The 20,910-nt window shown below is 39.3% G+C and overlaps 1 protein-coding gene across 1 annotated transcript in view; it reads right to left on the bottom strand.

The window, feature by feature from the left end:
* Positions 1-20,910, bottom strand: part of AGBL1 (ATP/GTP binding protein-like 1) — a 165,332-nt gene that overhangs the window by 8,910 nt on the left and 135,512 nt on the right. The window contains exons 11-15 of the mRNA XM_011960766.1: positions 20,358-20,441; positions 19,732-19,818; positions 16,758-16,906; positions 15,141-15,228; positions 6,657-6,801 (exon numbers count right to left, since the gene is read on the bottom strand). Coding sequence (XP_011816156.1) covers positions 6,657-6,801; positions 15,141-15,228; positions 16,758-16,906; positions 19,732-19,818; positions 20,358-20,441 — 553 coding nt within the window. The remainder of the gene's footprint in view (positions 1-6,656; positions 6,802-15,140; positions 15,229-16,757; positions 16,907-19,731; positions 19,819-20,357; positions 20,442-20,910) is intronic.

Raw genomic sequence — 20,910 nt, 5'->3', positions numbered from 1 at the left:
GGAGGAATGGAGAGACGTTGGAGAAAGGGTACAAAATTTCAATTAGACAAGATGAATAAGGTCTGGTCATCCATTGCATAGTATAGTAATCATAGCTCATAATAATATACTGAATTACTTCAAAATCCCTAAAAGAGTAATTTTAAGTGTTCTCACCACAAAGAAATGATAAATATGTGAGGTGATAGATATGTTTATTAGTCTGGTTTGATCAATCTGCAACATATACATGTATCAACACATCACATTGTACCCTATAAAATATAAGCAAGTATTATTTGTCAATTAAAAATGAAATAAAACTCATAAATAAAAATAAATAAATAACACAATCTGTTAAAAAGAAAAAGAAAAGAAAAAGAAAAAAGGGAAAAGGGGCAACAAATAAATGAAAAACAAAAAGCAATAATCATCATTCTGTGATATTACAATTAAGCCATAGCTCTTTGGTGCCTGATATCAAACTTTAAAAAAATAATAAAGTCTAGATTTTATAAATCAGATATGGGGAAGCAGGTTAGGCAGAAGGTTGGTCTATACAAGCCACCAAGCACTATTAGCTATGAGAGATAAAAAGTCAAAAAGGTATCATAGGGCACACGAACACTGTCCTTCAAAATAGTGTTGGCTGGACAGGCTCCCAAGCAGCAAATGTGGGAGAAGGCAAAGCCTGAAAGTTTTCTTCTCTCGTGAGTTCTCTTTTAATTTGTTATTATTATTACATTTTCCACAATAATATTACAAATCAACAAATGCCTAATATTCTTTTAGCTTAAGCTCACTGTGTTAGTCCATTCTCATGCTGCTAATAAAGACACACCTGAGACTGGGTAATCTGTAAAGGAAAGAGGTTTAATGGACTCATAGTTCCACATGGCTGGGGAGGGCTCACAATCATGGCAGAAGGTGAAAGAAGAGCAAAGGCACGTCTTACATGGTGGCAGGCAAGAGGGCATGTACAAGGGAACTCCTCTTTGTAAAACGATCAGATCTCATGAGACTTATTCACTATCATGAGAACAGCATGGGAAAGACCTGCCCCCGTGACTCGACTAATTCCCACGACATGTGAGAATTATGGGAGCTACAATTCAAGATGAGATTTGGGTGAGGACACAGCCAAACCATATCACTCATTTCCTGCAAACTGCAATTTTTCATGGATCCATCTCCCTGCACCCCTCAATGAAATCTCCCTCCTGTTGGACCTGCCATCAGGTCAAGCAAGTATCTAACACTTCTACTTTTAGGGGATTATTTTGGCTTCAGTCATATAAAAGATTGCTAGAAGTAAACCAAGTATAAATTTCTGTTGGATTTCCTTTTGCAAAAATGTTTTTGTCCTGTTCTCCTAAAAATGATCTCCCATCTCAGGTGCAGAAAAGTTATGCCTAATAGGATATTGTGGGGATCATTGATGAGAAAAGTAGGACCTCTGAATGCATGTGCCAATTGACTGTAATTACAGCCCTACGGAAGCCACATGGGTAGGTTTCTTTATAAAAATGTGAATGAGTTCAAGGCAATTGTAGAAACCCCCAGAGAGACTGACTTCTTAAAAGAAAATCCTGTCTGTGAACAATATCAAGCTGATAACCTTAGCCTGTGGCCTCATCCTGTGTCTCTCCACAGGAGTCCTCAGTCTCCCTTTCCTTTATCAACTACTCCCTTAAAACTTCGATAAAAGACTTCCTTGACCTCAGCAGGGTAAACTGCTGATGGCTAGTGATAAAGTGAGAAGCACTATGCACTCAAAAACCATTCATTTTCTATTGCTATCCCCTAAACTGCTGCACTCTCTGTTCCCCTAATTTAGAAGAAAGTCCACTCCCAAGGAGATAGCCTATTTTATTTGTCTCCTGCCTAGATCTCAGTTGTTACTTAAACATACTCATCAGAGAATCAAAGACTTCTTATCACAAGACAAGAACAAATAACACATTTAAGCTAAATAAAAGCCACAAGAACATGCTGCTTAACTTTAAAAATGTGAGAAATGGTTAGTCTCTACATAACTACTCACAGATTTGTCAATTATAAAGAAAGGATGGTTTTAATATTCCTTGTCCATTAAAAATAAGCAAAGCTATATTATGATGATTTGGAAAAAAGAGTAAGAAAAAAATAATCATAATCAACTACTCCAAGAAAACCATCAGTATCCTTTGTAATTTTTGAGGAGGGGTCTTTCCTTTGTATTTTTTTTAATTTTAGTATGAATTATGGAATGGGTATCTTCCAATCAGTCCAACAGAGAAAATAATCACACATCATCATAAAAAATAATAAATGCTTTAATGGTTACCATCTAGTATTGCTTACTAGATGTAGACACTTTGCTAAAACTTTCCAATTAGCAACTATTTAACCTTGAAAATAGCCTACGTAGTTCACTGCTTTTTTGTTTCCAATTTTACAGATGAGAAAACCAAGCTAAGAGAAGTTAAATAGCTTGCCTGTGGCTACACAGCAAGGAAACACAACACCTAGACCAAAATCTAGGTCTGTCTGACCTCAGAACTTTCTTTCATTGTGCCCAAGACCCTGTATTTAGGGAATTCAGACATCCTTGTTGTCAAAGACTTTACCATTTATGCACATATTGGCTCCTTCAGAATGGTTTTCTATGCTCACCTCCTCACCATCAAGAACCTTTATTGGAGTCTGTCATTTGGCCTATACAAGGATGGATCTCTGTCTACTGATTACCTGACAGTGCTGATTTGTGACCTGTTCATTGCATATTCGATCTGCCACATGTAAGTCAACATCTCCCACTTGACACTTCTTAAACTCTTCATTTATTCTGAGTCTTTTATAAGATATTGTGCATGTGGCATTCTAATTCCTTTTCTTTTCTTTTTCCTTTCTTTTTTCTTTTCTTTTCTTTCTTCTTTCTTCTCTCTCTCTCTTCCCCCTCCCCCGCCACCCTCTGTCTCTGGAGATAACAGTATTCACATCTTCCACAGTGGGTATATGTGTCTGGTAAAAATTCTGCTCTATCCTTTAAGATCCTTAAGCTCTCCCAATCCATGGACTCTACTAATGACCACTTTTTTTGTCTCTTGTCATTTCACACAGTTATAAGTTCTCAGTGAGATCCCAATTTTTTACCTCCTAAAATATTCATCAGAAACTCTCTTGGGGCCCCATTTGCAACCAATACTACTGGCTACCTAGGGGCTATTTATAACATAATTCTAATACTTTAACGAGTATTGCTAACACTTTAACAATCATTACAATTACTGATAACTTGATACGACTGATTAAAATAGAGCTTTTTTTGTTTGCTTCAGAATTACAATAGTGTATTTCTTTCTTTTAGCTGTATTTTAATGCTATAATATGAAAAATTATCCAACAGACTTACTGGCAAGCATCTGGAAATATCCATTTGAAAGAACCAAATACTAATTTTCTTATTATAAGAGAATAATAAAATAATAAAATAATTTTCAAATTTTATTATTTATTTATTATTAGTTTATTATAAAGTTTCAAAATTGTATTCACATTGAATAACATCCAACACACAAGTCCTTCACTATAAAAATGTCTGTAATTATTAAATGTAATCCGTATTGTAAGAGTCTTGCAAATTATGAATTCCACATGGAAACGTATTTTCTACCCCTCACCATAACCCCAAAGTAACTTACAGTTAATTCTCCCTTTGGGGTATCATTCACGTTTAATTTATCACTGATCTGTTGGAAGAAAAACTGTTTCTCCTCAGGACATGTCCAAAAATAAAAATGACTAGTGTGCATTACAGAATGTACTCATTCTGTCCATGATGGGAGGAAAAGTTTTTTTTAAGAGAAGTCACAGAGTCAATTATTGTCTCAAACCTAGAGAGGACAAAGACCATGAGTTATTGGAAATGTAAAACCTAAAATTGAGAATACATATTTGTCACTTTCAAGTAACAAAGTGTCTTTCTAACCCTGTTTTGCTCAGTTAGGAGAAATAAGTTATCCCTCTTTCTCATTAACTCTCCACAAACTTCCCTGGTGGAAGACATTCACAATCAGTAAGCTCACAAGTAACAATAAAAAGTCATAAGTAGTTATAGCTTATTGTAATTAATAGTAACAGTAACAGTTATTAATATTGTTAACAGTAACAAGTCAATAAGCATCAATTAACAAGGCCTCTCTTTCCCTCTCAGTGAAACTAAGTGACTGGTGCAGAGAGGGGAGTCCTCTTTTTTGTGTGTTTTTGTTTCCCTTTAAGATGAAATCATCTCCTCATTGACCCCCGACCCAGTGGTTCTTAGAGTTATTTACCAGTTGCAAATTTTAGACGTTGTATTCTGATCTGAAACTGTGTCCAGAAGGTAAGCAGGCCCAGAGGCACAAGGTAAGCAACTAGGTACCATCAAGTCAAGGCCAGGTTGAAAGGGGTACACAATTTGAATCAGCTTGTAGGCACCTAGCAAGAATCCATTGGAGCATCTTGGGGTAAGAATTAGACCATGTTTGGAAAGAGACATTATCCCTCAGGGGAACCACATCCACGGCACCCAGCATTAAAGATATAAACTGTGGGTTGGTGATTTGAATTCAAACATTAGAGATGTCTGTATCATCAAACAATGATGACTACATGCACTCATAAAACAACTGCCTGTGTTCGTAGCTTATGAATGTAATAGCAAGCAATGACACTGATCTGACCCTGGAGCAGAAATTCGGAATTTCTTCTACACTTTTCTACAGGAGAGTAGAAAGACCACAGGAATACACCTCAAAGGCTGATGTTCTGTCCCTGCATGGCTGCTAGCTAAATGTGGGACTTCAGGTCTCAGTTCTTGCATCTATAAATGTTAAGGGTGAATTAGACAACTTCACCAACCCCTTTGCGTTCTAATGTTTTACACGAATGGCCACCAGGACCTTATCAGAGTCCAAGATATTCTAACAAGTGAAAAGAACAGTGTCCTAGATCCATGATCCCTTACCCAATGGGAAAGGCAAACACATAACACATATTGAAAAAGAAATCCCCTTCCCTAGCAGATTCTTTTTGCTTCTTGTTTTTTTCTTTTTTTTTTTTCAGATAGGGTCTCACTTGGCTGCCCACAATGGAATGCAGTGTGTGATCCTGGTTCACTGCAGCCTTAACCTTCTGAGCCCAAGTGATCCTCCATCTCAGCCTTCCAAGTAGCTGGGTCTACGGGTGCATGCCACCAGGCCTGGCTAATTTTTGTATTTTTTGTAGAGATGGGGTTTCACTATGCTGCCCAGACTGGTCTCGAACTCTGGCTCAAGCAATCCTCTCCCCTTGGCCTCCCAAAGTGCTGGGATTACAGGAGTGAGCCACTGCGCCCAGCCCACAGTAGACTTTTCATGTGCAGCGTTTCACAGGCAAGGCCGTAAAAACAACTGTTGAAGGGGGATCATGAATCTTGCCTGTTCTGTGTCCCTAAAAGCAACAAAACATGTTTTATAACAAATGTGGCTTGTTACAGCCTAGCTTGTGATGCACATCACTTGGATTAACTTCTTGAGCTCTCTGAGTGTGATACACAAATAATACTAGTTGTGTATCTTTTGCAATCTGGAAAACAGTAAAAATCTCTCTTTAGGCAAGACAACATATGGAAAAGAGGACAGATGCACTTTCATGAAGCGGTGAGCCAAGTGGTGCAAGATATGCCTTCTCTATGCAAAAAAAATCCCATTTATACCTGCACATTCCTTTTGAAGGAAAAGATGTTCTTGGTTATTATCTTTTCCAACTCCTTATCACAGCCTTAAAATGAAAATGCTCATCCTTCAAGCTAAGTAACACATATATAAACACATATGATTATAAATATGCTAATAACATTTTACATTAACATAGAGGATGGAAGTGCTCTATAGAAGTTACTGGAGCTCATTTATTCTTAGGAAATCTACGAAATGGTAGCAGTAAGGGATAGTTTGCCAGCTTTTTCAAATGACAGAAAACTGCATGGTTTAAGCAGTCCATTTGCTCACAATAGTCTTGCGAACTTTTTGCAGGGCCTTATGGAACACAGGAATGCTAACTGTGAGTCTGCCCTGACTTCTCCTACTCTCCCTCATAAAAAGATGGTGGTTGTCTGTTGTAATGATCTAGTGTTTTCTTCTTACACTTTTCTCTTCCACTCTGGATCCTGCTAGCCACCTCCAGCTCATGGTCATCGGAACCACTGGAGATGCTGGCATGGCTGCTTGCACACAGACTCAGAAGTTTCCCAAGCTCTACCTTCCTGCTTTCTCCATTCCTCTGAATGGCTGAATTTTCTTCAGATTTGCATTTCAGCTTACTTGTATGGTCTTGCTTCCCATACAACTCCAACCTACTTCATACTTAACTTGACTTGTTAAACATAGAGTCTCTTAAGAAATGTCCCCATGTCCTTCCCCAACTTGCAGACCACTTGGGCCTTCGAAATGTCACTGATCAAGGCTCAGCCTTGTGCTCTGTCCAGGGAGGGAGATGGGACACATAGAAAGCCACCAAGTCAGTGACAACAAAACCTGGCTCCCTTAGGAAGGCCATAGTTTCCCTACACCCTCCTCCGCTCCCAATCAGGATGTCAGGGTCTCCAAAATGTTCTCAGGAAAACATCAGAGAGCCCCTTCAGTCCTGCTGGAGTGATACTGTAAAGAGGAAGTTACCATGAGGGCTGTGTAGGTGTAGGGATAGTGGTAGGCCAGGTAGCAGACATCCTCATTGTGTGGGAAGGTGACAGCAAAGGTGAGGGTATAGTAGCACTTCCCAGATGCTCCGCCTGCAGCAGCTGTACTCTGGCGATAATGATTTCTAAAGAGAGAGGAGGAGAAGAGAATAAGGGAGAGGTGGGAGGGGGGTGCAGGGTCACTTAGGGTCCTAGATGCTATAAATCTTGTGCGTTATATACTGTATTGGCACAATGGCCTTCACTTGAAACATTTCTGCGGGTGAAACTGAGAAAAGGGAAATGTACAAGTGAACTTACCACCAGTTCATGAGTCAGTTCAGCAACATATAGCCTGGCCCATCTGCCTCCCAATTGTGCCATATATGCTACCAACCTTTCTTTGCTGTCTGAAAATGAGGGCTGTCCTAGTCATTGAGCTAGAAAATCGAGGAAAATGTGAACAGTTCTGTTTTTCCTGGGTTTACATTGGAGATATAAACTCTATCATCCAAATCTGGGTTCCCCCAATCCCTGTCTCTCCCCAGACCACATAGGGTACAACTCCTTCCTTTCCCCTCTACCTGCCAAGTAGACTTATCAGCAATCATAGGACATATCGAATTCCAATTCAACATTTAACGTATGTTATCTTATGTTATTATTGCAGCAACCCGTCGTGTGGATAACGAAACAAAAGCTTAGAAAAGTTAATTTGCCAAAGGGCTGAAAGTGAAATGGTAGATACAGGACTGAGACCCAGATCTCTCTGGCTGCAAAGGCTTTGTCCTTTCCACTGTACAATGCTTTCTTCCCAAAGGAATATGTTTGTCACCTCAAATGTGGTTCAGCTTCGTAAGGCTTGAGAGTGCACATTTTCCTTTGTCAAAGATGAAGAGCCAGTTTTGATACTTCAGAGAACAGTATCAAAGAAAATTGCACCCAGAAGTCCATTCCGAGTAATGTTTTCCCCACACGCTGCCAATTGATGCTCAGACAGCTGCGCAGGCTTTCCTGAGAAATGTTATCATCAAGGCTGCATTATAATGCAAAATACACCCGGACACCAAGAGATGTAATTCCACCTTTGAACATTTACAACGTTGGCTTACTAGTCCATTGTGCTTTTGATTTTATTGGGGGAAAGGGAAGGGGAAGGGAAGAAATAGTAGGTAATTATTCTTGTGTGTTCTTCAAAAAGATAAAAAACATAGGTTATTCTTTTCTATTTTTTTGCTACCTTCATGCCACTCCCTACCTAAGCAAAAAGCAAGCATGGAAGAAAGAGATAGAAAATCTATTATTTTATTTCTCATGATTTTGTGGCTTTTCAATATTTATACACCTAGGAATGGGACTAAGGGAAGCTGGTAGCCCACTGACTATGGCCTGATACCTTTATCTTGCCTCAGCTTTTGTCAACATGGCAACCTAGAGCCTTGGTCATGCTAGGGGGAAGCTGGTAGCCCACTGACTATGGCCTGATACCTTTATCTTGCCTCAGCTTCTGTCAACATGGCAACCTAGAGCCTTGGTCATGCTAGGGAAAGGAGGGTACCCTGTAACAACGTAAGCCCTAAGTGGCTGTCACACCCAGGTTTTTGGCATTGTATTAATAGAATCCATTTCCTTTGTGCCTACAGAAATAGAAATTTCAAAAGAGTGTCTTCCCACATAGTGTGATATGGATCGCAATGCCTAATTGAGTCTACTCTGCCAGATTGCCCCAAAGTTCTGAAGCTTCTCCAAAAGCTATGATTCTGGTTATTAGAAAGTATGGAAAGAAGCAGATGGTAGCTCAGAAAGCATGCAAGTTACATATGCTCTACCTCTTATTTGCTTTCTGATTTCCCTTGTAAAGGCTCCATGCAAACATACACTCAGTTTACACCTTGCTGAACAAAATGCTAGTCAATTACTCCTCTTTACAGGAAACAGCAGTTGAAATAAAATGAGCCAGGGATAACCAATCAAAGCGTGGAAGAGTGCTTCACTTGTAAGCATATATGTGTGGGTGCACACACAGATGTGCACCTATACATGAATGTAAAGGCAGATGGAAACACGCACATTGTGCTTCACTGTCCCCAGTTCTTCGCCTACAAACAGTGGAGACAGAGCCTGTATCTTGACTCAAGAATAATAGGTGGCCCTAAGGGCCAGTAGTGTTGGTCTTATTTGGCATGGGCCTTGCTTCTTTTTAGTTTCCCCACTGCACTATTAGTACACTAAAGTCATATCACAAGCACATTTAGCCTATGCAAACTCAACCTCACCACATTCAACCACAGGAGAGACCAAGAAAGACAGAGAAAAAAAAATCCATGTATTTATCTCTATGTTCTTTCCCTCATTCAGACCAAATCTGGACTCCAAGGAAAGAATAGCTGCAGTGAAATGGAAAGAGAAATAAAATGGGCTAATCATTAGCTCTGGAGCTTCCATGGGCTCAAGATTTAAGGGAAGTGTAAGGAATTCAAATGGTAGATTTGATTATGTCAAATCTGCCTTCTCACACCACCAACATATATACACATACACACACTCTCCCTCTCTCTCTCTTTCCTTCACCTAACACACTACCCCCCACAGCTTGGTGATGTTAGATTCTCCTGATCAAGACTAAAGGCTCCCCACCGACAAGCCAGCCTTCTCCAGGATGGTTACACACTGTTGGAATTCCAAAAAATATATATTATTAACACCTTATTTAGAATGACTTTCAGCTAAAGGAAATTCAGTTACAACCCTCGCCTGGGGTCTAAACTCTGGCTGAACCTAAAGCAAATGTCAGGCATCCCCACTGGAGTCTCCTGGCAGCCCCCTTGTAGCAGGAGTTGTCCGGGAGATGACTCTACTTCCAGCATACCTTCCTCTGCAGAGACCTTTAAACTTTCCCAAGATCATCTTCTTCAAAGCCAAGTGTTTGATAAATCTCTAAAGTGAAACATCTGGCTTGCTACAGTTCAGTTCATCCGTGATAAACTGAGATCCCATCAACAAGCTCTTTTCTTTTCCCAGTTACGATGTGGACATATCAAGTGATGTTTGCAAGAACCAATGTTCATCTTTCCTATGTTAAATTGTTCCCATGTTCTTGCTTTATATGGAAAGCCCTTTCCATCTTCCTTATTTAGCTAAGTCTTCTTCATCCTTCAAGATTTAATTCAAGTGTTTCCTCTTTCAGGAAGCCTTCCCTGATAGCCTCCTTATCACTCCTATTCTCATGGCCAATACTTTGTGGCAAGGACCATGCTTATTCATCTGTTTATCTTTATGCTTCCCACATTGCCTGGACATAGCAGCTGTTCAGTTAAAGTTTGTATAATAAGTGGACCCAAGACTCCAGAAGTAATAATTAGGTTGCTCAATGTATTTTATCTCCAATCCTAATGACATCCTTTCAAGGTGGGTATTATTACACACATTCTACAGATGGGAATTAAGGCTCACAGAGGTTAAGTGTCTAGAGCAATTCCACACAACAAGTATAGTAAACAGGATTTAACCCCAGTTGTAGGCTTAGCTTAGAAACTAAATGTTTTTTTATTATATCACCTGCTTGTTAGGAATGGATAAAAAAGGACAAGACGTCTTATGCCCAATGTAGCAAGTAAGAATCTGAAGTTTTTATCTTCATAAATCAGAGCTTCCTATGAACTTACAGTCCAAAATAACAGAAAAAAAAGGAAAATAATCCAGCTGAGAGTTAATAAGATGATCCATATACTATGACTTTTATATCATTGATATTTTATGCTACTAAAATGTTTTTACTAATTATTTAAAATAATTGCTAGCATCCATTGAACACCTACTATGCACCAGACACTGTTCTAACCTTTACACATGTTTTATCTCACGTCATTTTATCTTCAGAACGCTTCTATTAGGTAGATACCATTATTATCCCATTTTAAGATGAAGAATCTGAGGTTGAAAGAAGTTGGTATAATTTGCCCAAGGTCACGCCATTAATGAGTGGGAAGTTTCAGTCAAAGAACTTCCCCTCCTCAATCTGTTCATCTAGATGGAGAAGCAGCCTGGTGAAAATCAGTAGTGATCTTGAAGATTAGCTGGATCCTATTGGTCATCTGGGGTCAAAGATGACCTGGGCTGGGTACATCCAGCAACTTCACAGCTAAAAGGCTTTTTGTTTGCTTTTCTGTTCCCTGAACCATTTATCTTTGGAAGGATCTGTATTTTTATAATCATAAAGACTTCAATGAAGCAAGGAGCAAGTACACGAAGGCATAGTTATGAACTCAGGTTATTTCCATTTGTACTTAAAAATATGCTGGAAAGTCATTGTTTCTTTTTGGCAGGGTGCATAAAATAAGCAAATGCCGTGATAGAGAATGGATTAGATAATCTTAAAATGACAACGGCTCTGTTCAACAAGCGTGCATCATTTCACTTAACGGGATCTAATAAGACAGAGCAGTGAAGTTGCCAGGCTTCCCTGTGTCTGCAGCATTTCTAATATTCTATATAACACCAAATCTCTCTCTTGAGATCTTGTGGAAGGACGCATGATGGCAGAGCTCTTGTATGACATTCATCTTCATGAGTGAGCTGTTCCATCTCCTCTCATGAGCGGAGATAAATGTCAGAAGAGATCAGCCGTTGTGTATTACATGGCCACTCTAAGCGCACAGCTTCCCTCCCTCTGCCCTTCAGCACCAGAATTACTTTAGACCAGAGCAGGGAGAGAATTCAAAACGGTGTGTGGCTGTGCACATCAGAGGAAGAAGCAGACCACAGGGAACTAAATAAAAGAGAAACTAAAAGAGCCCTTACTTACTTTTACTAGAGGCAGGGAAAAATGAATCTGCCCATTTCTGTTCCTCCCTCTCGAGGGGCATTTTTTATTTTCCAGCCTAGTGGTCTTCAAGGTGGGGAAGAGCAAGGGGTAGAACAGAGGAGGTGGGAGGTGCTCCATGGGAGGGGCAGAGTGATCAACTGACCACAGGCAGAAAATATTAGAGTTTCTCCTTAAAATGATTATTATCTAGATAGTAAGAAAGAAATTAAGTCGTCTACTGTTTAATATGGGGATTGGCATGGCTGTCTCAATGTCAACCTAATGTGTCAAACCAGATGATGGTGCAGCAATCTTATCCACTCATCACTGTTGTATTCCAGGGCTGGAGTATGAAAAACACATTATATCTGCTTCTACAGTTTTTATATGTTAGTTAAGCATTGATTGCTGCATAGGAGAGGTCTCCAAAGGGAGAAGTGGGAACAACTAGCTCCCTTCCTTTATCTTTTGCTTTTAGCTTCCAGGAAGGTATTTAAGTCTACAGAAGCTTACTTTGATTTACAGATTGTATTACATAAATTAAACTAAACCTCACAAAATAGACAATTACTTATTAAAAGAAAATCTTCTTAGAAGCCATCTATTGATGTTAAAATTAAATTGCAATCAAAACGACCAGAAAATGGCAGAATGGACATGGCCTACCCCTTACCCTCAATATTAGGTCTTTCTCAGTAATTCTCATTTTTGTTAAAATAATCTAATCAGATCTAGAAAGTTAAACAAAATTTCTCAAAATTACCAAAAAGACTATTTATAACTACATCTAATGGTGAACTCCACGGCAAAATTCTAGTGTGCCCTAAGCTACAAATAGCATAAAGATGTAGCAATTAGGTAGATATAAACTATTATTTGTTTCATCTTTCTCTCTTAATTTAAAACTCTTCATTTTTTGCATGCTTTCTTATATGCATATGTTAGTATAGTAACGCATATATACTTTTTTAAATGTATAAACTAATCTAGTAAGAACACATACAAATATATCTTATTGCTTAGTGACGTACTGTCAAAATAGTTTGGAGACTTTTCATTTTATGACAATTGGCCCTCCAGAGTAGTCAGCCCACATCCTCAACTGCTCATCATTGCTGTCAACTTCAACTTCTGAAGGAAAATGCAAATGCAAATCCCATTTCTTCTGAGTTTCCTTTTTCCTTTCACCCTTCTAGAAACGTACTCAGGTACCATGGCTCACAGTTGTCCCCACAATGAGCACCCTGGCATCCTCTTAAAACATGGCACCAAATCTGGGACTTTAACAGCACAACAGAAATGGAGCAGAGTTTCTAAAGATATATGGGAGATAAGGAAATAGGGAAGTAAAGTTCTCCCAAATTAATATACCAGAAATAATAAAGGCAGGAGAGAAGCAAAGAACTCTTGTAAAGCAAATCAACTCAAAGATCAGGATGGGTAAATAGGGAGAGAAATATTGTATAATCTAATGCATCATTTTACAATTGAGAGAGGTGTTCTAATTTGTGGGTGAATAGAGATTACACATATCTATCCTGTTGTTACATCTTATTATTGGGAATATGTTAGCACAACGTGGTGAATAATTATAAAACAAACTACATTACAATGTAGCAATCTTATCCATTCATCTCTGCTGTATTCATGGTTGGAATATGAAAAATTAATTACATTATACATTCATGGTTTTTTCTTATCCCTCTGTTGCTCTTTAATCACATAATAATTGTCTTGCTAATAGCTCTAAAAGCTATCAGAATTGGTTCTCCTTAGGTCAAGGCTGTACTTTTGAAAGTGTGACTTCTTCCTTCTTTCGGGAAATACATGATCCCCTTAGCCTTTTTATTCCCCAATTCCAAGAGGAGTATCCTCCAACGGGACATTTATACATCCCATTAGGAAATAATGCAAAATGTTACGTTTGTCCAATCTGTTACTAACTTTCAGGTCCAAGCCAGCTCTAAGCTAGGTCTTTCACATTTACTGAGAATAACTATTTTCAGAGAAATAGAGAAAACTAAAACTCATTCTTGACACACCAAGGTCCAAAAGTAGGTTTTCATTTTTTTTTTTTTCTGCCGTTGCAGACTATCACCTTGAGGTGATGTTTAATCTAAATCTCTCTGAACCATAAGAAAGGCCCTGAGAGTCTTTTTTTTTTTTTTTTTTTTTTTTTTTTTTTTTTTTTGAGACAGAGTCTCGCTCTGTCGCCCAGGCTGGAGTGTGGGGGCCGGATCTCGGCTCACTACAAGCTCCGCCTCCCGGGTTTACGCCATTCTCCTGCCTCAGACTCCCGAGTAGCTGGGACTACAGGCGCCAGCCACCTCGCCCGGCTAGTTTTTTTGTATTTTTTTAGTAGAGACGGGGTTTCACCGTGTTAGCCAGGATGGTCTCGATCTCCTGACCTCGTGATCCGCCCGCCTTGGCCTCCCAAAGTGCTGGGATTACAGGCTTGAGCCACGGCGCCCGGCCGAGAGTCTTAAGATAGGTGAGCCAGAGAGTAGTTGCCATTTAGGTGAATGGAAAACCAACAAAGTTATAATATTGTGCAATTTTTCTAAAGGATATAAAAAATCCTCTTTACATTCATATCCTAATAGATAAGGGATTGAATACCTCCAACTCTTTTATTACAGACTGCTAGTCAGCCTGGCTCTGTGTCTTGTAGACTATCATTATCTCCATGGTGATTTTTGCCTTTGTATCTGATACAGCAACAAGATTCTTGACCTTTCCCATCTATCAATACTCCTATCCTCAAAGTCTCAAAAGCCAAGAGGCATAAGGGTATATACTCTGCTTCCTTTCCATAGTGACAACTATCCTAAACTCCAGAATGTCTGATCATACTTTTTTAGATGGCTCTAGTAATTTCAGAAAGAGATGAAACTTACTTTATTTAAGAAAGTAAGAAATGGTCTCTCAGTTTTTATAAGAAATTAGCACTGAACTAATAATTAATTATATATATACATATTCTTCGTCTCATAGCAATTCCTATCCTTATTTTCTTAAAAATTTGAATTTTATTTTTCATCTGAAGAAAATATACACATAAGCTATCTAGATGTCTGGAATGCATTTCTTTCATCAAAATACATGGACAATTTAAAGTTCATTGCAACTTTGCAGGATAAACTGATGAAACTGGAGACTGATCAAGGATTGAAGATGAATTTTGAAACTCCTCCCTCTTTTATTTTTTTCCACAAAATTACCTTGCTATGGGGAGGAGTTACATATGTGTAATTGTCACATATTCACCCTCCTATACTTTGGAAAACTAAACCACGGGGCATAGAAACAGGATAGAACATCTCAGACATTTCACTCTCTGGGTTCAGCAGAAATAAGTAAAGAACTAAGGCTTGACACACTAATCACAGGTAGAATCTCTATGACTTCTAATATCTGACAACAAGATTTAAAAGTTTTAATGTGTTTAAATGAAGATAAACTCTTTCAGCAAATCAAAAGGTATTTCTCGAGGTCTACTGTGGGTGCCAGTGAATATGCTTATACTTCTGAAGAGCAGGACGTTGGCCATTAGGACAGAGTGACAAAAAATTTATCAGACAAGCACAGATTGCTAATGTTTCTAAGATCAATATGGAAAAGTGGGAAATTGAGAGAAAATTACAGGACAGAGAAAAGGAAGCTAATAGCGCTCTAACTTACTTGTAGTAACATATTTCATAGCCTGTCCGTATCCAGGTGGGTCTGCCAAGAAGGGCCTCCTTCACGGAATACAGGGTGGGCTGCATCCCTACACAAAATCAGAAAAGGAATTAATCTTTACATGAGGGAAAGAGAGTTGTTCTGGGCCAAATAATGATCCTCAAAGATACATAGGTCTTAATCCCTGGAAACTGTGACTGTTAACTGTATATGGCCAAAGAGACTTTGCAGACACAATTAAGTTAAGGATCTTGAGATGGGGTGATTATCCTGGTGAGCCCTAAATGCAATCACAAATATCCTTATGAGAGGGAGGTAGAGGGAGGTTTGACTATAGAAGAGATGCAATGTGGCCAGGCATGGTGGCTCATGCCTGTAATCCCAGCACTTTGGGAGGCTGAGGCTGGCAAATCATGATGTCAGAAGATCAAGACTATCCTGGCTAGCATGGTGAAACCCCATCTCTACTAAAAATACAAAAAATTAGCTGGGCATGGTGGTATGCACCTGTAGTCCCAGCTACTTGAGTGGCTGAGGCAGGAGAATTGCTTGAACCTGGGATGCAGAGGTTGCAGTGAGCAGAGATTGCACCACTGCACTCCAGCCTAGGTGACAGAGCTAGACACTGTCTCACAAAAATAAAAAATTTTTAAAAAAAAAGAGATGCAATGTGACTGAAGCAGAGAGAGATTTGAAGATGCAACACTGCTAGCTTTGAGGATGCAAAAATGGGCCATCAGCCAAGGAATGCAGGAAATGTTACTCTAGAAGCTGGGAAAGGAAAGAAAATGGAGTTTCCCCTGGAATCTCCAGAGGAAACATGGTTCTCCCAACAGCTTGACTTCGGCTCAGAGAAACTGATTTTGGACTTCTGAACCCCAGAACTGTAAGAGAACAGATCTGTCTTGTTTTAAACCACCGAGTTTGTGATAATTTGTTACAACAGCCATACAAAGTGAATATAAATATCAAGGTTCATATTTTCTCTTCTCATACCCACAAGAATCTGTTTAGTCACTACAAAATAGAGGCAGTATCCTGCACTTAGCCCAAGACACTGGGAATACTTATTCCTCATTCAAAGTCACCCAGTAAATTAGTATTTGTATGCAGAATTTCCACTCCTTGAAACATTCAAAATAAATACAGGCTGCTCATCAGCCTTTCTCTCTTGAATATCTCCTCCAAAATGGCCACGGGTATTCAGGAGAATTTAAACGTCTTCAAGAGCTTTCTAAGAATGTAAATCAGTGTTGTGCAATTGAATTTTGTTGTTCCTCTATCTTGCAGGAAAAAAAGCAGATCAAAGCATTTGCTCCTATGGGACTTAGGAGATGGAGAGAAGGAATAAATGAGAGGCCTTACCAACCTCAAAAGATTCAAGGTAGAGTGAGGGAATCCAGAAGAAGTGGATGTCATGTGTGGCAGAGTGAGGATGCCCAGCCTCCCCTCTAAAGTAGCAATGTGCCACTGAGGGCCACTGCCTGCCTTGCTGCACCTGGCAACCCAAAACTCTGCCCAACTTCAAACCCTCTGAACCCAAGCAAGGCTCTTTGAATCTAAACAGTCAAGAAATGTCATTCCTGGCATGTTCCAGAAAGCCCCTAGAGTTCATACCATAATTAAACTGGCTGTTAGGCTTCTCGCAGTTGATGATGTTGAAGTGGTAAGGGACGGCCGCCTGCATACCGCTCACTTTGAAATAGAACCACTGCTGGTGCTGGGTGCTGTTTACATCCACGTTGACCAGCAAGTCATACTCAAACCTGCAGATCAGAAGCAAGACTGGAGGGTTATCTGGAAAGCCTTTAAGGTAAACTTCAGACACTGAGAATCTACATGTTTCAATTTCTGGGTTATAGATCTAAGACCCAGGATCTCAGCTCGCTGGTAAGTTATACTTATCAACCTGATACCACTATACTGGGTACAGATTTTGGAAATTCGTGGAGGTGAGAGGGCTTCCTAGTATTATAAGAGTCAATTATGCAATAGTGCATATTTTTAATTTTTTAAATTATTATAGATACACAATAGTTGTATTTATTTATCGGGTACATGTGATATTTTGATACAATAATACAATGTGTAATGATCAAATCAGGGTAATTGAAATATCTATCACCTAAGCATTTAACACTTTTTTGTGTTAAGAAATTCCAGTTCTAGTCTTTTTACTATTTTGAAATATTAGCACATCTTTTTATTAAACTATAATGAAGTTTTTATCTAACTAGAAAAAATGCAAATGTGTTATATACCAGAGAAAATTCAACCACATCTGGTTTGGATATGCCATTGCTATTTGATGATCAATATTATTTTGAGCCTCAATTTCCACGTATGGAAAATGAAAGTGTCTAAACTTGCAGTGCTGTTTATAAAAATCAAATAACCTAGTAAATATAAATCCCCCAACAAAACAACAAACATGAATTAGGCTAGCAATGCAGGGGTTGTTTCATTTTCATTGTGATATAACTCCCATGCTATAAAATACACACATCTTAAATATACAGCTCAATGAATTTATCTACATCTGAAACCACTTGTGTGACTACTACTCAGATATAGGACATTTCCAGCACCCCAGGAAGCCCTCAGCAATCCTCTCCCCATCACTATGTCTCCAAAGGTTATTATTTTTCTGATCTCTAGCAACAGAACTAGCAATGCAGTTTTGACTTAAACATTATCAGGATATTTTATTTTTAAAAATATTGTTTCATTCTCTTGGTATTCTCTTTGAGTTGCTTTTATGAAAAGTAAAATGTTTTTATCCCAATCCATTCATACTCTCCCACACTGGACCCCTGGTAAATGGCATTGTATGAGATTTATGAAAGGCTAGAGCTTGGTATAAGACAGATGAGAGCAGGGTAGAGCTCTCTGATGGAGTCTAGTCCTCACACTGTCACTGTAGGCACCACACTCTAACCACTGGGCTCACCATACAACACATGATGTGTAACCCATGGAGTGGCACTCACAAGAACAATTCTGGAAAGGCTATGACCCTCAAATTGTCTGCTATTCCCACAGTGCTCTCTCCAAAAAGTAATCATAAAAATTCCTTACCCAATAGTAGGTTTGTTTACTGTTACTTGACTCTATTACCCTGACCGTAACTGATGAGTTTAGGATTTTACACTCTGGTCCAAGGGAAATGGATAGAGAAAAAGACCTGAGCCGGGCCAGCAGCTTAGCCACATCCTGATCTGATAACTATTCCACCAGGAGACTCATAATCAGGTCTCCTCTCCTGGATCCCTTGAATGTGATATCTGGAGAGAAGAAATAGTAAAAGCAGGAGCCACAGGAAGAAGTGGAAACTAAGCCAGCAACACAAAGAAGGCTGATAAACAGTCTTGACATGATTGTCTTTCCTGTCTTCAGCCTGATTAGTTAAACTCATCTCTGTTTTATATGTTGGGTTTCCTTGAAATATTTTATGTGCAAAAAAAAGATCACCCTTCACCTCCCCCAAAAGGGAAAAACTTCAAAAATGAATCCTCAGGTGAATATAAAGGAGGGCTCAGCTATACTGAATTCCGAGCTCCAACCATGACAAATATGCATCCCTGAGTAAGAACGGATGTTGACTAAGGGCTGATCATGTACCAGGTACTACTCTAAGAGCTTTAAGTGTATTAGTCAGCTCTCATGAAATCCCTAAGAAGTAGGTGCAATTATTGTTCTCATTTTGTGAGTGAGGAAATAAAGACATGGAGTGAGTTAGGAAACTTGCTCAGTCTCCTGGCTGGAAGGTGATGAAGTTACCCTGGCAGTCTGATTCTGATGTCTGTCTATGGCCACCACACCATTATCTGTTCTAGACTGTTTTTCCAGAAGTTCACCTATAGATGAATCATATATCTTGCCTTTTGGTATAAGGGAAATATATCCACATTGCTATAATAGAAAGAATTTTAACATAATGATAACTGCAGTCTCTTCTGACACTGAAAAAGAAGTAAAATTCATGTGTGTTTTATTTCCTTTCTTTTAGTTTGTACAGCCCTAGACTTTCCTTGGCTAGGATATCCTTTTCTACTGAGAGCTCATCTGTAGGTTCTGCTAGAGAGACATGGTACTGCATCTTCCCTTGAATGCAGGATTATTCACCTCTCTCTGGGAAGCTCATGATTTTTGCCACCTAAGTACACAGGAATGAGAGCAACAGGCGTGGAGAAGTGCAGGAATAGCAAGCCCATGTACTCTTCCGGGTCAGCAAAATCAGCCTTGGTATCAAAGTATAAACATCCCAGTCAAAGTGCTCTCACACCCAAATATGGACCCATTATTTGAAACACAAGACACATTAATAACAGTTCACCTCTACTGAATGGCTCACTTAGCTATGGTGTCAGTGATTTCCCTAGTGGTGCACTGGTAAATGTTTAACAAATGACTCCCTGAGAGGAAAAACCTTCCCTTGTACTGTTTGCCAATTTGTAAGGTATAAATACTCCCACCATGACTGATTTCAAGCCACCAATGTGAGGTCACTGAACAGAGCATGGAGAAGAGACAATCACAGCTCGCTCTTACGAACTGCCAGGAGATACCCACTGTGGTTTTCCTTACTTACTCACGCACTTGGATGGCTTTGCGAAGATTTCCTGACTCAAATTTAGAGAAGAACTGTAAACAATTGGAAGTATTGTCTTGCAAAGGCCTACAATGAAATAAGGAACATGTGAACATATGTGTTATCACTACTCTTTGAAAACTGTGATGATTCTTTTTTTTTTTCATTATTTATTATTATTTTTGAGATGAAGCCTTAGTCTCTCATCCAGGCTGGAGGGCGGTGGCGCCATCTCGGCTCACTGCAACCTCCGCCTCCCAGGTTCAAGCCGTTCTCCTGCCTCAGTCTCCCGAGTAGCTGGGACTACCGGCACCCGCCACCATGCCCAGGTAATTTTTTGTGTTTTTAGTACAGATAGGGTTTCACAGTGTTAGCTAGGATGGTCTCGGTCCTGAACTCACGATCCGCCTGCCTCAGCCTCCCAAAGTGCTGGGATTACAGGCGTGAGACACCACACCTGGCTGATGATTCTTAAAGGTAAACTTTTTCTTATAGATCTTTAACCTGAATTTTCATCATGCTATTTTAGGAGGAGGAGTGGATTATTAACAGGAAACATGTCTATTCTCATGCCATTAACAGAATTCTTCATGCCCCACATTCCTCAGATGCACAAGACTACCTACCAAGGCTCATCTAAACTGAAGACAACTTTATTTATAACATCACGTGGCTGGATGAGCCTTCGAATATCCTCAAATATCCTGATCCTGAAAAAGAAAATTGAAAAAATTTTAAGGGTCAGCCTTCTCTCCCTAGCTCACTCATCCTATGATCACCTGGGAAGAACTTTGGGGGTCATCAGAGAAATATGAAAGCACAGAGAAGTTTAATAACACCTCAACCTTGAGCTCAGATAGTGGAAATAGCCCTGCCCTCCTTCTTTCTCTTTCTTTATCAAAAAATAAAACTGCATGAGAAGTAGGAATGTAGGAAGTAGTGATGGTAGATTTCAGTTAGAGAATTCTTGGCTTGAAGAATTTTATCAAAAGCACTTGCGTTGGGGAACTTTGGAACTTTTCTAGCTGTGGGAATAAGACGGTAGTTTGCACTGAGAAAGTTTTGAGGAAGACATTAGGACTCTTAGCTGCCAGCATCTTCAAGGTTTGGTAGGCTCCAATAAGCCTGTGTGCCCTTGTACAATTTATATTCCTTGGGCTCTGTCTGCTCCAGTAGGCT

Source organism: Colobus angolensis, unplaced genomic scaffold (genome assembly GCF_000951035.1).
Source record: "Colobus angolensis palliatus isolate OR3802 unplaced genomic scaffold, Cang.pa_1.0 Scaffold522, whole genome shotgun sequence".
Lineage (NCBI taxonomy): Eukaryota > Metazoa > Chordata > Mammalia > Primates > Cercopithecidae > Colobus > Colobus angolensis.
Note: the sequence above shows the minus strand (reverse complement) of the source record. Positions and strands in the feature narration are given on the sequence as shown.